We start from the raw sequence: 19,307 nt of genomic DNA on the forward strand, positions 1-19,307 counted from the left end.
AGGTGAGGGTGGGGGGCTGCCCAGGGTCTACGGCCAGGAGAGGGAGGGGTGGGAGGGGCACCACTGCCCACGGATGGTGCCGAGGCCCAGGGCCAAGGGGCCGTCTCTCTGCCACAGGACAACGGCAGACAGGGCCTGGGAGGCAGCTTATAACAGACCACAGACAGGGTCCTCTCAAGTATAGCCCCAAAGTCCTCCTGATCATAAAAATATTAAATTAATATAAACACCCGTCACGTGACTCCATGGCAGTTTTTAATATGACATATTAAAAATCAATGTCTCACGACGTAGCGAGAAGCTCACACGTCATATGCATTGGGTTGGGCACGTTGTCACAGAGTGACCACACTGTGTGACCAGCACATGTCACCAAGCAGGGCAGCAGCCAAAGGCTGGACACGGCCCCACTCCCCCAGGGGAGCCCCACCAATAAGTAGGGCCAGCTTCAGATTTCCTGTCAATGCCTCCCTGATGGCACCCCCTCGGTGACCACCCTGTCCTGTTCATTCCTACAGCAATATGGTGACTGAGTTCAAAAGATACCTCATCACGTGCCTAACTTCAAGCAGATGTTGTAAGGGATACCAAACAAACAAATAAATAATGAAGGACACGCTCCTGGCCTGGGGAAGGGGGGCACTGTACACACATTGTTTGTTTGATATAAATTTGTCACTTATTTCCTCAAATCTTGGAATTGATATTCTAGCGTCCATAGAAAGCCCCTCCGGGCTCTGCCTCCCTGGAAGGATGGACTTTTCAGTTTGATAGTGGGAAACGGGCAGTGTGGACACAAGAGGCCTACGTAGTGACCGCTGCTGAGGCCGAGTAATCTTACTGAGCCTTCCACTGCACATTGGCTTTGAGGGGACAGCATCAGGGTCCCCTGAGGGCCTCTCCAGCATTTGAGAAAGCCACTTAAGGTCACAACAAGGTAAGGGCTAAGGGGACCCCAAGACAAGGCTCTCTGAAGACAGGACTGAATCCTGTGTGACGGGAAGGGGCAGCTCCGCTGGCTCTCCAGTTGGTAGGCAGGGCAGAGGACTTCCTCTGAGAGGACCCAGGGCCGCCCAGGGGCAGCCCGCACAGACAAGAGGCAGAGACAACCAGGGTCCGTTGCCACCAGCAAGTGCATTCGGAAGCAAGAAGGAGGTCCTTGTCCCAGCTCTGCCTCCCCAAGGGCTCCCTGCTCAGGCCACCGGCACCCATAATAACCAAGCTTCCCAGCCTGGGCTGGTGACAGGAAGGTCCCAGGGGTCCTGCCAGACCAAGAGCAAGCAAGTGGTGAGACGGAATTCCTTGGATCCCCCGACGGTCGCCGTGAGCGAGGACAAGGACAAGAGAGAGGTCCAGAGCGTGCGTTTAAGAGCCACGAAGAACTGTGGCCCGGGGCTGGCTGGAGGCACTACAGGGGACCCGTGACCAAGCGCTTCCACCCTCTGTCCCCTCCCCTGAGTAGGGCTTGCTGACCTCTAGGATTCCTGGAGCTGTCCCCAGAAGCCCAGGGACACATCCTAAGAATGTTTGAAAAAGCAGAAAATAGAAGACTGCGGGGTTCAGGGGAACAGCCGAGAACGCAGGGCGGTGGAAGGGACGCCGGGCGCTTCCTTGTCGATGCGTTGACCAACAGGGACTGGCAGGAGCCTGGGCGGGTCCCACACTCCGAATTAGGGATGCGTGTGTCCCGTGGTGAAGAACCTGTGTCTGGAATCATCCATGACTTTCCCTGGATTGGTGAGACGACTGCGGTTTGTTTTTATTTCTTCTTACAGAAGATGCTGTTCCCGTTGGAGGCAGATGAAAATAAAGATGTCACTTCTATCTTCCTATCCAAGCCCATGACCCTGGAAACTCTGTCCTCGGGCCCATCAGCAGGTTCAAAACCCCTGGGAGACGTCAAAGTTCTCTTCAGAATCTCAAGAACCTTCACCTTCACGTAGCCCTCCAGGGCCAGAAATCCGGTTCCCAGGCCCGGCCTGCAAACCCCAGGGGTTCCCCAACAGGATGGGGGCGTCTCTGTCCCTGCAGACGGCCCAGTTCTCGGGGAGGGGGGAGGGGGACTTTCCCAACCTCACACCCCTCTGCCAGGCGGCAGGAGTCGGACGCCGTTCCCCTCCCCCCAGCCCTTTCTCTCTAAGGCGCATCTTCAGAGAGCACCACTGGCCGTGTCTTCTTTGTCCACATCTGCCACTTAGATCACGTCACCTGCCACCCTGCAGACACCGTACGCCTGACTTTCTTTGAAATCCCCTGGGCCTTTCCTCTATTTACTTTATCTGGGTCAGCGGCTGAAGGAGGCTGCCACCAAGCCATTGTGAGACCTCAGCCTGCCACACTCTATAGACGGAGCCCCAGGTGGCCCCATCCCATGTCCCCCAGGGAACCATTAAGGGGACTGTGGATGGGCAGGTGTCATGTGTCAATAAAGGCTTATTGTGTCCCTCTAGAGCCAGCACAAGGCGGATGCACCCACCTGGGAGGCACTAACAGAGCTACCCCCAACTGGCTCCTGGGATGCAGTTGTGTGTGACAGTTTTTTTCTTGGACGCCAGGTGGTTTCCAGACACTGAACCTACTCTGTGCTGGGAATAAGTATTACGCACGGAGGCGAGAACCAAAGACCCCACTGCACTGTCACAAGTGCTGTGGAAGAATCTGGAAGCAATGGTATGGGAGAGGGTAACGTGGAGATGCCTTGTTTCACATGACAGTAGGCATTCTCCTCCCTGACTCGGTGACACTGAAACACAAAAGAAACCTAAAGGGTCAGAAGAAGCCATCTGTGTGAAAAGCTAGAAGAGAGGGGAGGACAGAGCTCAGTGTCCTATAAGAATAATCATAAAACCAGGGAGGCGGAGACTGCAAAAGAAGAGGACACTGGCCTGAGCCGGGCTGTAGAGAGAGCCACTCTGGATCAGGCAGGCGAGGGAGCACCGTGGAGCAGCTGCAGGTATGGACTCCAAAGTCAGACCAGTTCTGGACAGCTAGGCTCTAAAATTTCTCTGTGTGACCTTGGGCAAGTTACTTACCCTCTCTGAACCTCTGTTTCCTAATCTTTTGACGGGTTGTTAAATGCATTAATAATGTAAAGCACTCATAAGAGTGCCTGGCACACAGCCTGTGCCATGGTTTGCTGTGACTTATCTAATGAGATGTGTGGACAATCTTAGGCGGGGCTGAGACTTCCTGCCTTGTCTTTAGCAGATGATCAGCCCTGGAGCCAGCTACTGGTTGTCAATAGGACAAAGCACTGGAGGGGTCCTGGAGGTCACTTAAACCCACTGCTTCTCCAGGGGTCCTCTCGGGGAAGGGAGGACACAGTGCCCAGAGAGCCACCCCTGAAAGGCAGCACAGTGGCCGTCCCTAGGTGCCCTGGGCAGGAGAGGAGCTTGAGGGGCAGCCGCTACTCCCACTTCTAGATCATTCCAGCCTGACGTCCCACTGTCCTGCAGCTCCTATTCAGCCAGAGTCAATGCCACTTTCCTTCAGTTGTAAGAACTCAAACCACTTTCCCTTCCACGGTGACTGTATGGTGACTGGCACAGGCTCCGCACACCTGGACCCGGTGGCTTTGGAATAATTGATTGGAAAAAGGAGGATGGAAGCCACCAGGTTGAGTGCCACTCCAGAGCCCTGTGAGCTCCGGAAGGAATCTAGAGGGACTTGGGAGGTCATTTAAGACACCCCCCAGCACAGGGCCAGCCTTCCTCAAAGCACTCTGACAAGGCACCTCCTGGGGTCCTCCAGGGAACATCTGGCACCGTCCCTGGACGGTCACCGTCCCTCTTCCGTCCCTGGAGGTCACAGCCGGCTGGGGACTAGACCCCTCCCGGCCCCCGGCTGCCGCAGGGCACCCTGGGACTGCAGCCCATTTCCTGCCCCAAGGAGCTCTGGACCGAGCAGATGCCAGGGGACCACCCTCCTGCTCCAGGGACCTTCAGAGACCGCTGCGGAGGCCGCGGCGACCCCTGGCTGGCAGAGCTGAGGACAGGAAGCCCCTCCTGGTGTCGCCCTGTCCCACCCCCAGTCCCCGCTGGAGGAGGAGGCGCGGGCGGGGGGCGCAGCTCCCTTTGGGTTTTCTTCTGCGCCAGGTCCGCGGCCGCCCAGCTCCCTCCTCCCTCCGCAGACCCCACTCCTGTCCCCATCCTGTCGCTTCCCCACTGTCCCTCTCAGCCTCCGGTTCCTGCAGCCAGGCTCCCGGCCCCCTCCCTCCCACGTCCTCTTCCGAGTGCCATTACCCCGCAGCCCCCGCAGCCCCCAAGTCCCTACGCTCCCCTGGGTCCCCAATGCTACCCGGGCCCCTTCCCCTGTCCTCCCCTTCAGCCCTCGCTGCGGCACCCCATCCCTCTCCGTGCCTCTCTGCACCCCTCACCCCCAGTTGCCCTTCAGCTCCCTCCGATCCCCCCCAGGCCTCCCCGACCCCTGGGGCACGCCCGCGGCCCCCTCCCAGCCAAGTGCGGGAGCGAAGGGAGCATCGCGGCCGCGGCGCCCCCGCCCGCGCCCCCAGGTCCCCGCCGCAGCCCGGCGACCCCGCCTCGCGGGAGGGCCAGGCGCCGCTCACCTGTTGGGCGGGCTGGAGCACCCCCGGCCTCGCCTTCTCGGGGTCCGGCTCTCGGTCCCGCGGCAGCAGCCCCTTCTTGGGGTGCATGTGCCGGCACAGGCAGGTGACCCCGCACAGCGCGAGGATGCTGGTGGCGGTGCCCAGCGTGGCGCCCAGCGCGATCACAGGCACCGACAGCACCATGGTGCCTGCTCGGTCCCGCCGCCTCGCACCACCCCAGGTCCCGGCCGCCGCCCGCCGCTAAGCAGCTGCCGGGTCCCCGCGAGCCAGCAGCTCTCCCGCCGCCAGAGGGGCGGGGAGCCAGGGAGAGAGGGAGGGAGGACGGCGGCGAGGACGTCAGAGAGGAGGCTGACACCGAGCCGCGTCAGTCAGCCGCCTCCCCCCTTCCCCCAACATGTGACCGGACCCCCACCCAACAGCAGCCCGGGCCTTCCAGGTGGAAGGAAGCTCGGATTGTCTCAGGCTGGGGACCGTTGGGCCCCTAGGAAAGACTGGACCTCGCTGAGGTCGCACCCGCAGGAGCGCAGGAATCAGGCCTGCGACTTTGTCTTTAAAGGTTCCCTTTAAGAGACATCTCAATTTTTGCTCATCCTCTTTCTCCCCCAGGGGCTGTCCGGGGAGGTGACAACATAGGGTGGGGGGGGCACTTTGCTGACATGTAAAGGAGGGGCTGAGGTTCCTCTCCCCCAGAGGGAAGAGTGGGCAGCAGGCAGAGGGCTAGCACTTGCTTTGGCTCAAGACTGTCCTGTGTCCTGCTGAAGATGGGCACAGCCCCTCTGTGATCTGCAGTCCCCTTGGACTGGGCCGCGGTTTGCCTCTGTGACCTAATCCCATCTGCAGGGGTGCTCCTGTTCATGGGTCCATGGAGAGGCCAGGCTGGGAGGAGACAGACACAGGGTCATCTTGCACCCAGATTCCAAGGCCACACTAAGAGAAGGACTTGTCCTTGGAGGACAAAGAGGATCCGCCTCAGCAGCTGGGACACCCTGGATTCAGAAAGAGGGAGAATAAAAATGGTCTTCAAGGGCAGGGAAATTGGACTCCTCGGCATGTGGGGACTGTCTAGAGGTCAGTGGGCTTTTGTTCTCTCATCACGTGGAGTGTGTCACTGGCAGACGCTGGGTGCGTGTGGGAAGGGGCAGAGAGGATTCCGTCCACAAGTTCCCGTGAAGCTGCTGACCCCAGAGTCCGTGACCTCCCCTCCGGACCTTTGCTGCTGAGCTGTGGATGCCATCACGGCCTGGTTCCATACCCAGCCCACGCCTGCCTATTTGCCAGTTACCTGCAGAAAAAGACCCCCCCATGACTCAGTGGCTCAGAACACTGATTCTTCTATTTACCATGATTTTGTGGGTTGCCTGGGCTCAGCTGGGTGGTTTGCCTGCTCAGCGTGATGTCATTTGAGACTGCAGTCATTGGGCGGTCCCACGGGGCTGTGATGATCCCTGGCTCCCTCACGTGGCTGGCAGTTGCTGCGGCTGGCTGTAGGGGGGTCCCAGCTGGGCTATGCATTTCTTCAAGGGGTGCACTCTTGTTCTCCTCCAGGTGGCTTGTCCCTGTAGCTGAAGCGTCTCACAGCATGGTGGGCAGGTTCCAAAAGGAAGAGAGTCAACTGCCAGTTTAAGGCCTGGGTTCAAAAGTCGAAGAGCCACTACAATGTTTGGCCAAAGCAGTACGGTTCCTCTAATTCTTTTCCTTTGGGACACCCAAAAGGGTGTTTCTGAAATGTCACACTGATCCTGTCAGTCACAGGCACTATAGCTTTAAAGGTTCTCCAGGGATATACCCCAGAGACAACTGGGACCCAGAGCCCTTTGGGACACAGTCCCTGCTAACCCCTCCAGTCTCCTCTTAACGCATTTCCCAACATGACCGCTCCCAGAGGCTTGGGATTCATCCGACAAGCTGACATCTTTAGAAGCTCCCTGTCACCATCCGTGGGTGCATGCAGTAGGCACTCAATGACTGTTGAACGACTCACATGATAATCTCACACAGGACTTTTATGGCTCATAAGGAACCCCATTTGCCGTGTGAGCTCCATTTTATTAAATTGGCTCTTCCACAAGTATTGATTGTGTGCCTGCTGTATACCGGACATATTGTCCTGCTGAGCCCCATTTGCTACCGATTGTAGCCCTGAAGTGCCACAGTCCCTGGTGTCTGAATTAGCATTCTCTCTCATCTGGGCTTCCCTGGGAGGTCTTCCTTGGCTGCCAGGCCTGGCAAATGCAAAATGTTCCAGGGAAATAAGAGGTTTAATTAATGCTTTCAGCTCCGGGTCTCCAGGGCCTGGGCTGCTCCCCCCGGGAGACCCTTAATGCCACAAATCTGAATAGGATCCGGGATAGGGGTAGGGGGAAGGGTAAAGAGCACTTAATATCAGAAAATGTCTGGCAGAGATCAGACACCTGCCTGTGGTCCACGGTTACTATGGTTACCAGGATGCAGGCAGCTGCAGTGGCCTTCATTTATAAGAGGACCCCAGCCCAGGAAGAGGAGTCCGCCTCTCTCGAAGGCAGTGAATCTGTGGCAGATTACAGCCCGGAAGGCTGGACCCCGAAAGAGTCCTGCAGACTCTGAGGTGCCTTTGCCATCTGACCGGGCATCCTTGCACTTCTGTCTCATCAAAGAGTGACTTACGCTTCTTGCTACCATCTCTGAGCAGGGACCTTTAATGACAACTCTCTAAAAAAAAGTGTCAGAGGGTTCCTTTGAAAACTGAGATCACATCTACCGACAGAGGCAGCTGAGGGGAAGGGGTGGGGGGAGACTGAGGATGTGGCCTGCAGATAATTGGGAATGTGGGGGCTGCCAGGCTGCCAAGGGCAGATGAGGGCAAGATGCCGGGGAGCTCCTGCAGGGCTGAGGGGTAGATCCCTGGAGCCTCCCGCGCTTCCTGATGAAATGTCACCATTGTTATTTTGATCAATATTGTGCTTGTTGGATGTCTGGATGTTCTGAAGCATCACTGGATTTCTAAGGTATTAAAGTTCTTTGATCTGGGAGAAAAGATTTCAAATACAGTTAAGCATCTCTTGACTATGGGACTCATTATTAGGCAATTCCTTTGTTGTGGGGACACGATAGTCTTCTCACACAGACCTAGATGGCTCAGGCCTGTCCATGCAATCCAGGAACACAGCCACAGCAAATGGGTGAGGCTGCTGTCCACATAGTCCAGCACATTGTTCCACAGCAAACCCTTTTTTAATAAGTAAGGGTGCACTCTAAAATAATCATAAAACATAATACATAAAGCAGTGACCATGGTTTATTTTCATCTTCAAGTATTATGTTCTGTACACAATCTATGTGTTGCACTTTGATGTGACTGGTGGCACAGTAGGTTCATTTATACCAGCATCACTACAAACAGAGGAAGGCATTACTCCACGATGTCTTCTTAGCTAGAGACACCACTCAGGGATAGGAATTCTCCAGCTCTATTATGATTTTAAGGGGTAATCATTGTACCTGCTGACTCTCATCGACTCACACACCATTGTTATGCTGGGCCCAGCTATATAGAAGGTTCTCTTGTTTAGCAAACATCTATGGTGTCTGCATATGGGGCCAGAAGAGCGGGAGACGTGCAAATAGAATGATTGAATTTGAACATTGGAAGGAGTTTGGCAATCACTTTCTGAAAGCCTTTTATTTTACCAGTAAGGAAACTGATCTCCAGAGAGATTGCAGCTTGCCCCAAAAGTAGAAGAATAGGAAGCTGGGTAGGTGTTTTAGGTCAGAGTAAGTTAGGCCTTGCTGCAATAACAAATAAGCCTGCAAACCCTCAGGAATTACCTCATTAAAAATGTATCTCAGATTCATTCCACTGCCTTTCCTTTTTCTATCCCCTTCCCTTCCCTGCCTTCCCCTTTGTCTAATCTACTGAATATCTATTCTCCACCCCCCCACACCCTTCTTACTATGGGTTAGCTTCCACGTATCCACAAAAACATTCGACCTTGGCTTTGGGGGACTAGTTTATTTCACTTAGCATGATAGTCTCCAGATCCACCCATTTACTTGCAAATGTCAAAGTCATTCTCCATGTATAACTAAAAAGAACCAATTTTTAAAAAAGTCTATCTCCCTGCTGTCTACCTCCAAGGAGGGTTGGGTCGCGCACAGGACACTCTTCTCCAATCAGTGGCTTCGGAATCTAGGATTGTTCAGTCCTGTGACTCCTTTGCTTCCAGCCACACAGAGAAGAGAGAACCCACGGTGGTGACATTTTCAAGGCCCTGGTAGAAATGGAGTCGATGGAGTGCTCCATTCCATGGGCCAGAATCTGGAAATAGGACAAACCTCACAGCAGGCGGCTGGGAAGTGAGGGGGAGGATGTGCATGAGCAAGAGTCGTCTGTTGCAGAAGCCAAAGCTCAGGGTTATTTGTGTGGTGAGTATTTCTCCAAGTGGTTCAGTCACTGGGCAGCTGTGGTGAGTTGGTACCACCAGCGAGCACTGAGCCCCTGAGAGAGAGCACTGGTTGTGAACGGGCCCAGGCTGGTCCCTCCCGCCACGCAGAGATCAAGTCCCTCTGGGAAGATGGCAAGTAATCATCCCTCCCACAGGTAAAATCATAAGTGCGACACTAGAGAAGGAGAGAACATTTGTGACAGGGATTTAACCTACTCAGAGACATCAGAGGAAGCTTCCCGGGAGAAGTGACAGTTGTGCCCAGGTCTCCAGAGCAGCGCTGGCTCAGCACGGAAGGAGGCGAGCTCGTCCCAGACAGAGCAGGAGCATGCACGAGGACCCTGTGACAACATGGTGCCGTGGGCACGGGGCCGCAGTGGCCTGGTCAATCCACTCTCCAAGAAAAGGAACCTGGTGTTTCGCATTGGTTGGTTTCTCGGATGTGAAGGGTGTCCACCGTGGGTGATGTCCAGCTGTGGAAAATCCCTGAGTTTGCCGGTGGCTCTCGCAGGCAGGAGGAGCTGGTTCCTGCACACCCCAGAAGCTCTTTGTGACATAGCCTGGGACGTAGGGGACAGGGTCAGCAGCAGGCTTGCTGGCCTCGAAGAGAAGCCACTGAATGCTTCTAGGCAGGGAACTTGAGCTGATGGGATTTGTGCTCTGAGGACCCCTCCGCTGCAGATTTGAGAGCAGTTGGGGGAGCCTCAGGGAGGAAGGCCAGCTTCCCCGAGGCTGTGCTGCTCGGTGGTGGGCTGCAGGTACGGCTGGCCTGAGGAGACGCACGCACGCACCCTGTGGGCGAGTCCCCCTCTCCTCTGGCCTCCGTTTTTAGCTCTGTGCTGTCGGCTCTCATTCGATGGCTTCGTGGTCACCCTGCTAATTCCCCAAGCTCAGGTCCCTGCCCGAGATGGGATGTGCAGGACAAGTTTCCTGGGGGGAGAGGAGATTCGGGTCCCAGGACAGGGCCTTGCCGAGCTCAGAGAGTGGGCCGCTGGCCGTGAGGGCAACAGGAAGGACAGTGTAGCCCAGGGCCAGGAGGGAGCTGCTCCAGGCTTGCTGTTGGTGACTCTGAGCAATTCTAGGGCCACATCTTAAGGCAGGAAGGAGAAAGGGGTCCCCGAGGCCCCCGATGCAGAGCTCCAAGTCTGTGACTTCGGGAATATTCCACCACCAGAGCAAACTGCGGCACCTCAGGTGGACCTCTGCCTGTCGTTGGCCACCGTGGTGGGCCTTGTCCACCACCAAGGTCCTTCACATTCCGTCTCACACGGAAGACACGGCGTTCTGCTTCCGGAGCTCAGCTTCGGGGTCCATGCAGTGTCTTCTGGAAGTAGCCGAAAGGCTCCCTTTTCTCTCTAAGTTCAGGGAACACAGAGGTGACAGGTAGTTCCAAGGGTTTGTCTGCTGGTTGGGAGGAAGGCCAGGAATTTTCCAGAAATGTGGTACTTGACTGTATCAGTCACTTCTTTGAGAATCTAATAAACACAAATTCCCTTTTCAGAAAAATGCCTGAATGCAAAATACAGATAATTTCATGTGTAACCCTGAATTGTCCGAGGACCCCGTGATGTTTTCTAGAAGTTTGTGGGCCCCAGGTTAGAAGGGTCCAGCACACCTGCAAAAACAGAGCGCGAGAACAGACGACGTGGGACTCCCTCCCCAACAAGAAGAGAGAGAAAGAAGACATGGGCTCGAGTCCTTTGTCCTTTGTGTCCTGGGCTGTGCGATGCATTGGTAATAACCTGAGTGTGTCTCAGCCTCGGTTTCCTTATCTGGAAAACGGGGCACCTGTCCCCACTCCACAGGGACGTTGTAAGGATGAGAAGAGCGCCCCACCGATGGTGAAGATTCCCAAGTAGTATTCATTTGAAAACTTAAAGGGTCCCATTTGCTCCAAACCCTTTCATTTCTTAAGAAGGCGGCTGAGCCTGGGGGAGAGGTAGCTGTGGGAGCCCCGGCTGCGGCCATCCTGGCTCTACAGCTCATGGTTGGGAGACCTGGGGAGGCAGATCCCCTAGACAGGCCGCAGCCTCAGCTTCCTCAGTGTAAAAAGGGAGGAGGGGGTCCTTCGCGATTCTCCCCCTTCCTGAGTCCAGACCCCTACAATGTGACTCTGCCAGGGAGGGGAGCCGACTGATCTCCCCCTTCCTCTGGGCAGGCCTCTGCGTTCATTTGGTTAACTGACTGTGACAGAAATGACAGCAGGCCAATTCTCGGCCTGAGTCTCAAGACACCCAGGAAGCTTCCAAGCGCCATCACAGAATCCTCTCTAGCCACCATGTGCAGAAGCCTCGTCTGTGCTGTGTGACACAAGGGAGCCACCAAGCAGGTCATCCATGACCCCAGCCTACAGGGACCCCTGGCCTCTTCCGGGCTAGTTCCCGGAAGCCGAGCTCTCAGCCAACGGGCAGCTCACCATAGACACGAGACTAAGGCCAGGCAAAGCGAGGAGAGCCACCCTGCAGGACCCAACCAAGTCACCATCCACAGAGGGACGAGCTGTGCAGAATGACAAGTCACGCAAGCCCCTGGATTTTGCAGGGCTGGCTTAGGTGGAGAGCTGCCTGTTTACAGGGGCCATATTCACATCCGTGAAGACACAGGGCGCTAGCTTTTATAAAGCACCCAGAAGAGGGGCTTTAAGTTGCAGAATAAATTGCTTTGATTATTATTCCTGCCTCCCAAAGACAATTTGGCCAAGCACTGCCGGCAGTGACGGATACACCAGCCCACGGGCCATCACAGAAGACGTGATCTTGGGCCAGGCACGGCGGCCCACGCCTGTAATCCCAGCAGCTTGGGAGGCTGAGACAGGAGGATCTCGAGTTCAAATCCAGCCTCTGCAACTTAGTGAGGCCCAAAGCAACTCAGTGAGACCTAGTTCTCTGATAAAAGTTTAAAAAGGGCTGAGGACGTGGCTCAACAACAAAAAAATTGATCTTGTAAATTCCAGCACTTAAGCCAACCTCTGTTGAACTGACTTCCCCTCCAGTGGAGTCACTTAGGGTTTGCGGTATTTGTTTCTGTTACACTTTGCATCTAGAATGTTCCACAAAGGCCCCTACCTGATGGAGCTACTGGGCGGTGGTGGAGTCCTGAGGAGGCAGGGTCTGGTTGGAGGAAGTGGGTCATGTGGGGTGTGCTCTTGGAGGGTGTATTGGGACCCTGGTCTCCTCTCTCTGCTTCCTGGTCACCAAGAGGTGAGCGGCTTTGCTTCTTCCCCAGGTGCCTCACCACAGCCCCAGAAGCAATGGGGCCAGTCACCAGGGACCGCGACCTCCGAAACCGTGAGCCAAAATAAACCTTTCTTCCTGCCTTTAAATTCACCTCAGGTACTTCATCACAGTGATGCAGACCTAATGCAGTCTCCAAATCTGAATGCCAGTCGGTCTCATTATTGAATTATGTAATTTAATACAGGGGTAATTCCACAAATGAATTGAACTGCAAAGGAGAGCCGGCTTCATGAGAACCAAGGCAAGGGCTTTGCCAAGATCCGCGCAGCCAGGTGGCTTTCAGAACCACGTTCAAACAGATCTGAGCAAATTATCCGCGAAAGGTTGGGGGAAATCCTCAGATTCTAGGATTCTGCAACCAGGTTTTTAGGTGCGTCTCTAAGTTCTTCCTCTGCTGCCAGGAACAGGAAGCGGGGAGTCATAGACGGGGTGTCGTGGGCGCAGGAGGTAAAGGTGTTGATGTCTGATGGGGCTTCCCACGGGCAGGCGCAGCCCCGAGGTTTTGTCTGCACTAATGTACTTGGTAAATTTTAGAAAGGTGACACAGAATTCTAATCCTCCATAAGTGGGAAAAATCATGTAAACTGTGACTTAGGTTAAAATAAAATGTGGAAGGTGTGGGTGGCATCTTGAACTCATTCTTGGAGTCTCACCTACACATCACTTTGGTCCTAAGCACTGCTTTACACAGTGAAGGCACCTGTTTATCCGGCTCCAAGATAAAAAGACAGAACAATACTCACACCCCAGGAATTCCTCCTGCATTGTTTTGGATGCTCTCCTTTTGAGGGTATTTTTAGATGGACCCACAATGGACACTTATCTGGGGCCCAGAAGAGGAAAACTCTGGCCACGTTTGTGGGTGGTGAGATGCTGCCACCTAGAGGATGTGGGGGGAAATGAGCCCTGGACCCCAGCATCTTTCTGAGGCCTCCTTGGGCTCTTATCTAAAATTACCAGCTTCTCACCCCGTGGCTCCGACGCTTTCTGTTCCGTTTCCTTGCCTTACTATTCCAACCCATTAGTATTTATCATATTTAATATTTCTAATGAATATTAAAAATAATATTCCTTAATAATCATAGTTAATCTTGCACATAATGCTTCTTATCAGTCCTGTTGGCGGGCCAGTTCCCCTTTTGGAATGCAGGCCCTCAGAAGGGCAGGAGGGGTCTGTGTTCTCTGGAGTGTACTCCCAGCCCTAGAGCAGCCCCGGCACATCACAGATCCTCCATAAGTCTGCAAAGGGACAAACAGCCACTCTGTCCCTGTCCCACTCCCCAAGTCTTAAGACTTGGCCTCACCTTCGAGTACAACTCCTTTGCAATCCACACCACGGCTCCCTGCCACTTGCCCTGCTCAAGAGAGGCTCCAGGAACCTGGCTCTGTTAACCCCCCAGGGCTGGGGTGGGAGGGGCCTGGCCTGCGTCACACACAGCCTGGGCTAGGGGTAAGTTGGGCTGGAGAGTAGTGAGTTCTGTGTCTTAATCAAACCAGACACCTGTGTCAACGGTCTACACCCCCAGCAAATCCAGGCCCCACTGGGGAACTGGCCAGGTGGCCTTGGACAATACACTCTGACATCACAAAATGGAGAGAATAAAGGGGCATAATGGACCCAAAGGGTTAGCTCAGTGCTGACAGGTGGCCAGTGCAGGAAAGTCGGGAGTCATTACCATTATTCTAAAATGTTGATGCTGAAGGGAGAACTGGAGACCTGCTGCACGAGAAGCATGTTCCATTTGGTTCTTTGCAACCTCCCCCTCCCCAGGTTTGTATGTGGAAAAAATGAACCAAGAGATGGGCGATGGGAGGGGAGTGAGGAGAAGAACCACAGGTCCCCGTGTTGCCAAGTCCCCTCCTTCCCACCTTACCATGCACCTCTCGGGAGCTCCAAAGCTGCTCCAAAGCACCCGTGAAGCTCCTGATGATGACCTTCACCCACATTTTACAGATGGGGACACAGGGGAATTGTTGGAGTCAAGGGACCCCCAGGAGGGTGACTGAGAGCTTTGCAAGGTAACCCAAGCTTCACCTGCAGCCCAACTTGAAGGATTTCAAATTGCTGCAACGAAACACCTGCTGAGGTCCCCCCAGCTACCTGGAGTCCCAGGGGTTCCCAGGGACCTGCCTCCAGGAGGCCTTGAGAGGACTCTCCTCCCTGGATGGCTCAAGTCCGAGAGTTTTCCAGTTGCTTTCTCAGGGTGGTGTGGCTGGTGCTTCCTGCACTGAACCTGCGATCCACCATCCAGCCCCCAGAGTGACCTTGCACCCAGTGCCCACCCTGCCCCACCAGCCTTGGAACTCTGACTCCGAGGTTGGGTGACAGGAATAGGTTAGCTGCCAAACCTTGTGCTCCCCCAGCCCCACAGACATGTCTACCCCAGGGAACCTAGATGGTCATTAACTCGTGTCAATCACTCACTATTCACAAGACCATAGGGAGGACGAAGCACTGTGGCATGGTCTGGGGACACAGCAGTGAACAAGAAACGCCAGCCCCTGCCCTTGTGGGACTTATATTCTAACTGAGCAATATTCATATTTGGGGTGTATAGTTGTTGGAAAGAGGGGGCTGTCCATGCTCTGGGAATGGTTAGCAGAATAGTAACCCCCGCTCTTAGTTGGGACCACCCAACTGTCTCCAGGCATTGCCAAATGTCCCCAGAGAGCAAAGCTATCCTGAGTTGTGAATCACTGGAGCAAATATACCCCACCCCCCTTAGAACCCTCCATCTCCTTCTTTCTAACTGAACTAATTGCTCTCCAGGACTTTTTTTTTTTTCAGCCCAAGCCCTAGAACTTCCCTCAGTCCCTCTCCCATAGTTACATATTACATTTTTCTCTTTCTTGATTTAGTCCATGAAACATGTCTTTATTTACAGAAGGACATCCTTAAGTAACTTTCTCAGAAAAGGTGTGTGGGAAAGAAATAGCCGAAGTCCTGGTAAACCTGAATATGTATTTTTTTCCTCTTACCTTCAGAGCCTATTAAACCCTGTTGATCACTTGGCCTCACGATTCTGGATTGAAAATAGTACCACAATTTTAAAGACTTTGCTCCATTTTTTCCTAGTGCTGAGAGTTTCTGGGGTCCATCTCAATTTCATTCCTTTGATGGTGTCCTTTCTTGTTTGTTTTTGTCTGTCTGTCTCCCTCTGGAAGTTTCTAAGATCTTCTTGATATCATTGATGTTTGGAAATTTTACACCATGATGTGCCTTTCAGTCACTGTGCTGGTCAGTCTGTGGCCCTTTTGATCTAAATACTTGTGTCTTTAACACTTGTGCACTTAGATCAAAACCCCGGGGAATGATTTTTGTTTGTTTGTTTGTTTTTTTCTCTTTATTTCCTCAAAGCGTTCTGAGGAAGTTTTGGAAACTATTGTCTGTTACCTGAACTGTTCCATTTCATTTAGTTTTACCACTGATTCATCTTATGCTTTCTCTTTTACAAAAAAAAAAAAAATTGCAATTTTTTTTTCACTTTTCTTCCTGAGATTCACCATTTTAGATGTTAGCTTGACTGCAGGAGACGTCCAGAGAGCCAGCAAAGCGTCATTTCCAGGCAGGTCTATGGTTGAGTCTGTCTGGACTCAATTTGTCCCCAAAAATCATGTTCTCCAAACTTGATCCCCGTCATCGCAATATTGGGAATTAGGGCCTTTGAGGAAGGAGAGCAAAGGCAAATTTCCTCTCTCTTCTCCTACCCTTGGACGTCAGAACTCCTATTCTCCAGTCGTTGGATTCCAGGATTTGCACCTGGGCCTCAGACTGGGGTTCGCCACCTGCTTCCCTGGTTCCGATGCCTTTGGACTTGGACTGAGCCATGCTGTGGGCTTCCCTGGCTTTCCAGCTTACAGAAGGCCACTGTGGGACCTCTGGGCCTCCACAACCAGGTGAGCCAGTTTCCCTAGCAATCCCCTCTCCCGCCTGTCCATCTGCCTGTCCATCTGTCTGTCTGTCTGTTCATCCATCCTACTGGCTCTGTCGCTCTGGAGACCCTGACTGATCCAGCTTGAAGCATCACTTACTGATCTGCCAGCCTGGTCTCCCTCTCGGGGCACAGGGGCCTCCTAAATGCCAGGTTGCTGAGCCCCCCACTCAGGAGCTGATGCGGTCCCCAACACCACACCTAACCAGTTACCTGCTGGCCTCAGGGAGTCCCTGCGCCCTTTGAACCTCAGCTTCCTCCCCTGTATGATGATGGTGATGAATCCGCTTTTTTCCTTCAAGGTTTGGGGCAGAGACCAGGTAAGTGAGTGAATCCCAGGCACAAATCTAAGCAACTGGTATCACAGGGTTCACCTTTTTTTTTTTTTTGTACCAGGGATTGAACTCAGGGCACTCGGTTACTGAGCCCCATCCCCAGCCCTATTTTGTATTTTATTTAGAGACAGGGTCTCACTGAGTTGCTTAGGGCCTCACTGTTGCTGAGGCTGGCTTCGAGCTGGAGATCCTCCTGTGTCAGCCTCCTGAGCGGCTGGGATGACAGGTGTGTGCCACACGCTCGGCTACAAGGTCCACCTTATTAACCACTTTGGTGGGTTCCTTCCTTCCTTCCTCCATTCCCTTCTGTCCTACCTTCCTTCCTTTTTTTCCCCCTGAGCAAACGAGGACCTAAACTGTTGCTTTTTCAGAAAACAAAAGAGAACTAAACTAATCCGGGCCTCCCTCTCCTGCTGTGGGAACCGGAGGAGCTGGTGTGGGGCCGGCCCTTCTCTGGCGGCATGGGGATGGAGGAGTCTTACTTTCTTAATGTTTGCTCAGTGCCTGGGGCGTCTGGTGGGCTGGGGGGTCTCCAGCTGAGTCTAACTGTGATTGATGGTTCGTGGCCATAAAACCCAATTTCCTGCCTGCCCCCCAGCTGTCAGCCAAGCATCTGCAGCAGCCTGTAAACACCCCCTCCCGCCAGGGCTTACTTCCCAGAGCCCGTGGGGCTGTTAACCAGCATCAAAGCCGGGCAGCTTTTCTGTCCCTCACCTTTCTGACCCGCTCCCCTGTCCCGGCCTCCCCAGGCCTGGCTCTCCCCCGAGGGTGTCTGCAGCAGCCCAGGAGAGGCCCAGCTGTGTGCAGAGAGCGAGTGGCCTCGAGAACTGGATGTGTCTGGCCTCTTCTCGACACACACATCTCAGTGGCCCATCCGAGAGCGCGGAGAGAGCGGGAGCCACCCGTCCCGCTGAAGCCTCCCCCATCGACCAGGCCTGGCGCGGGCTGCACCCCTGGCCGCACTCTGGGATGGTCATTCACATTCTGAGCCAACGGCAGTGTCTGGAGCATCTTCAGATCCGGCTCCATCACCCCGAGGTCTGGAGAGCTCTGTCATTAGGCCAAGGCAGGCCTTTGTGTTCAAGGTCACTCTGTCCTCCAGGTGCCAGCTGCCTCTGTGGGTCTGGGGGTACTGAGGGGGGCTGATTCCGGCTCCTTCTGCCTGACAGGAAACTCCCCGCATTCAACAGCCACCCAGGGCCATGCTCTTCTCTGTCTCAGGAGACAAAGGACATAGACTCCTTTAACCGAGTTTAAGAAACCAAGAGGACTGTGAGCTGCTCACCCACCCAGGGACAGGCGGGGACAGGCTCGTCCCAAGGCCTGTGGGTCCAGAGATTGAAGTGGGCCCAGGGTCCTTTCTCTCTGGGTCTTCACTTCCCGCCCCTCCAACCCCAGGCAGCTCCCGGGCGTCCTGAGGGGCAGGTTTAAAGTCTCTTCTCCTTGACAACGTGTGTGTGTACTCCCAGGGACACGTGGCGGCCTGGCGTGGGTGGCCTACAGGCCCTTGGGCCCGTTGCAGGGCCTGCGGAGGAGAGAGCGGCCCGAGGAGGGCCCACCTCGGGTGGCCAGTGCCTTTCCTGGTAGAGGGGTCGGGAGACAGCAGCACATGAAGCACCAGCCGAGAGCCGTGAGCATGGAGGGAGGACACGGTGAGGGACTCTCTGCCAGGAGGGTGGTGGCTCTGGATACCCTGAAGCCCTTTCCAGCCTGCAGCAGAGTGTCCAGTGGAGGTGGCCACAGGTCCTCTTGCCTTCACGTTGCCGGCTCTGCTGAGGGTGGGCCGCCCTCCTGCCTCTGTCCTGTCCCTCCAGCGACCAAGGGCAGCACAGGGAGTGTGGCCAGGGGTCTGTGAGAGAGATGACCAGAGGGCGGCCCTTGGGTGGCAGCCAGAAGGGAGGAGGGAAGCTGTAGGGCTGATGAGGGGGCACCTGGTGACCCCAGGTTCTCCCGCCGTGAGGCCTGAGAAGGCCCCAGGGGCGAGAAAGCGCCTGCTGGTGGCCTCTGTCCAGACCAAGGGAGCCCGAGCATCACAGTAGCAGAGGGGCCTGCGGAGTGGGTCCCCCCACCCCATCACAGAGCTCGAGAGGGGCTGGGGTTTTGCAGGCCGCCTGGAGCCTGCTCTGTGCAGGCCGCGGCCTCCTCAACAGTGTGGACCTCACCCTCGGGCTGCAGGCCCTGCAGGCCCCTCCCCTGTGCCAACAGCAGGGAAGGAGCCCATTCTCGGCCATCTCCTCCTCTCACCCTGTGCTGTCAGGTGAGTGGGGCAAGGTGTCAATGGACATTTGACACCGGGATGAGCAGGTGGCCATGCAGAGCACATTCTGTGGTCTCTATCAAGCTCAGTGTGGCTGACCCTCAGGACGCGGTAAGTGGCTGCTCCTGCTGCCTGGCGGTGATGTGCTCTGAGCCTGTCTCCTGGCACCCCACCCAAGTGGCTGTTATGGCCTGGATGTGAGGTGTCCCCCAAAAGCTCACGTGTGAGACAGGGCAAGAAGGTTCAGAGGAGAAATGACGGGGCTGTGAGAGTCCTAACCCGTCAGTGAATGATCCCTGAAGGGACTGTCCGGGTGGTGGCTGGTGGTGAGTGTGGCTGGAGGAGGTGGGGGCCCGGGCGTGACTTTGGGGCACATATTCTACCTGGTGACTGGAGTCCCTCTCTGCTTCCTGACCGTGACGTGGCCACTTCCCTCCAGCGGGACGTTCTGCCTCACCTGGAGGGATGGAGCCCACTGTCTGTGGACTGAGCCTCTGACACCCTGAGCCCCCAGATCAACTTCTCCTTTACACTCTCGGGTCAACCTTTTAGCTACAGCAGC

General features: G+C 55.0%; 1 protein-coding gene across 1 annotated transcript in view; it reads right to left on the minus strand.

Annotated features, from left to right (window-relative positions):
• Syt13 (synaptotagmin 13) overlaps positions 1–4,851 on the minus strand; it is a 44,851-nt gene extending 40,000 nt beyond the window's left edge. Inside the window, exon 1 of the mRNA XM_046456570.2 lies at positions 4,565–4,851. Within this exon, the coding sequence (XP_046312526.1) occupies positions 4,565–4,747 (183 nt within the window). The 5' untranslated portion in view covers positions 4,748–4,851. The remainder of the gene's footprint in view (positions 1–4,564) is intronic.
• Between the last annotated feature and the right edge of the window lie 14,456 nt (positions 4,852–19,307).

The sequence above is a fragment of the Marmota monax genome, unplaced genomic scaffold, assembly GCF_021218885.2.
Source record: "Marmota monax isolate L192 unplaced genomic scaffold, Marmota_monax_Labrador192_F-V1.1 WCK01_AAM20220418_F8-fsc00047, whole genome shotgun sequence".
In the NCBI taxonomy this organism is placed as follows: domain Eukaryota; kingdom Metazoa; phylum Chordata; class Mammalia; order Rodentia; family Sciuridae; genus Marmota; species Marmota monax.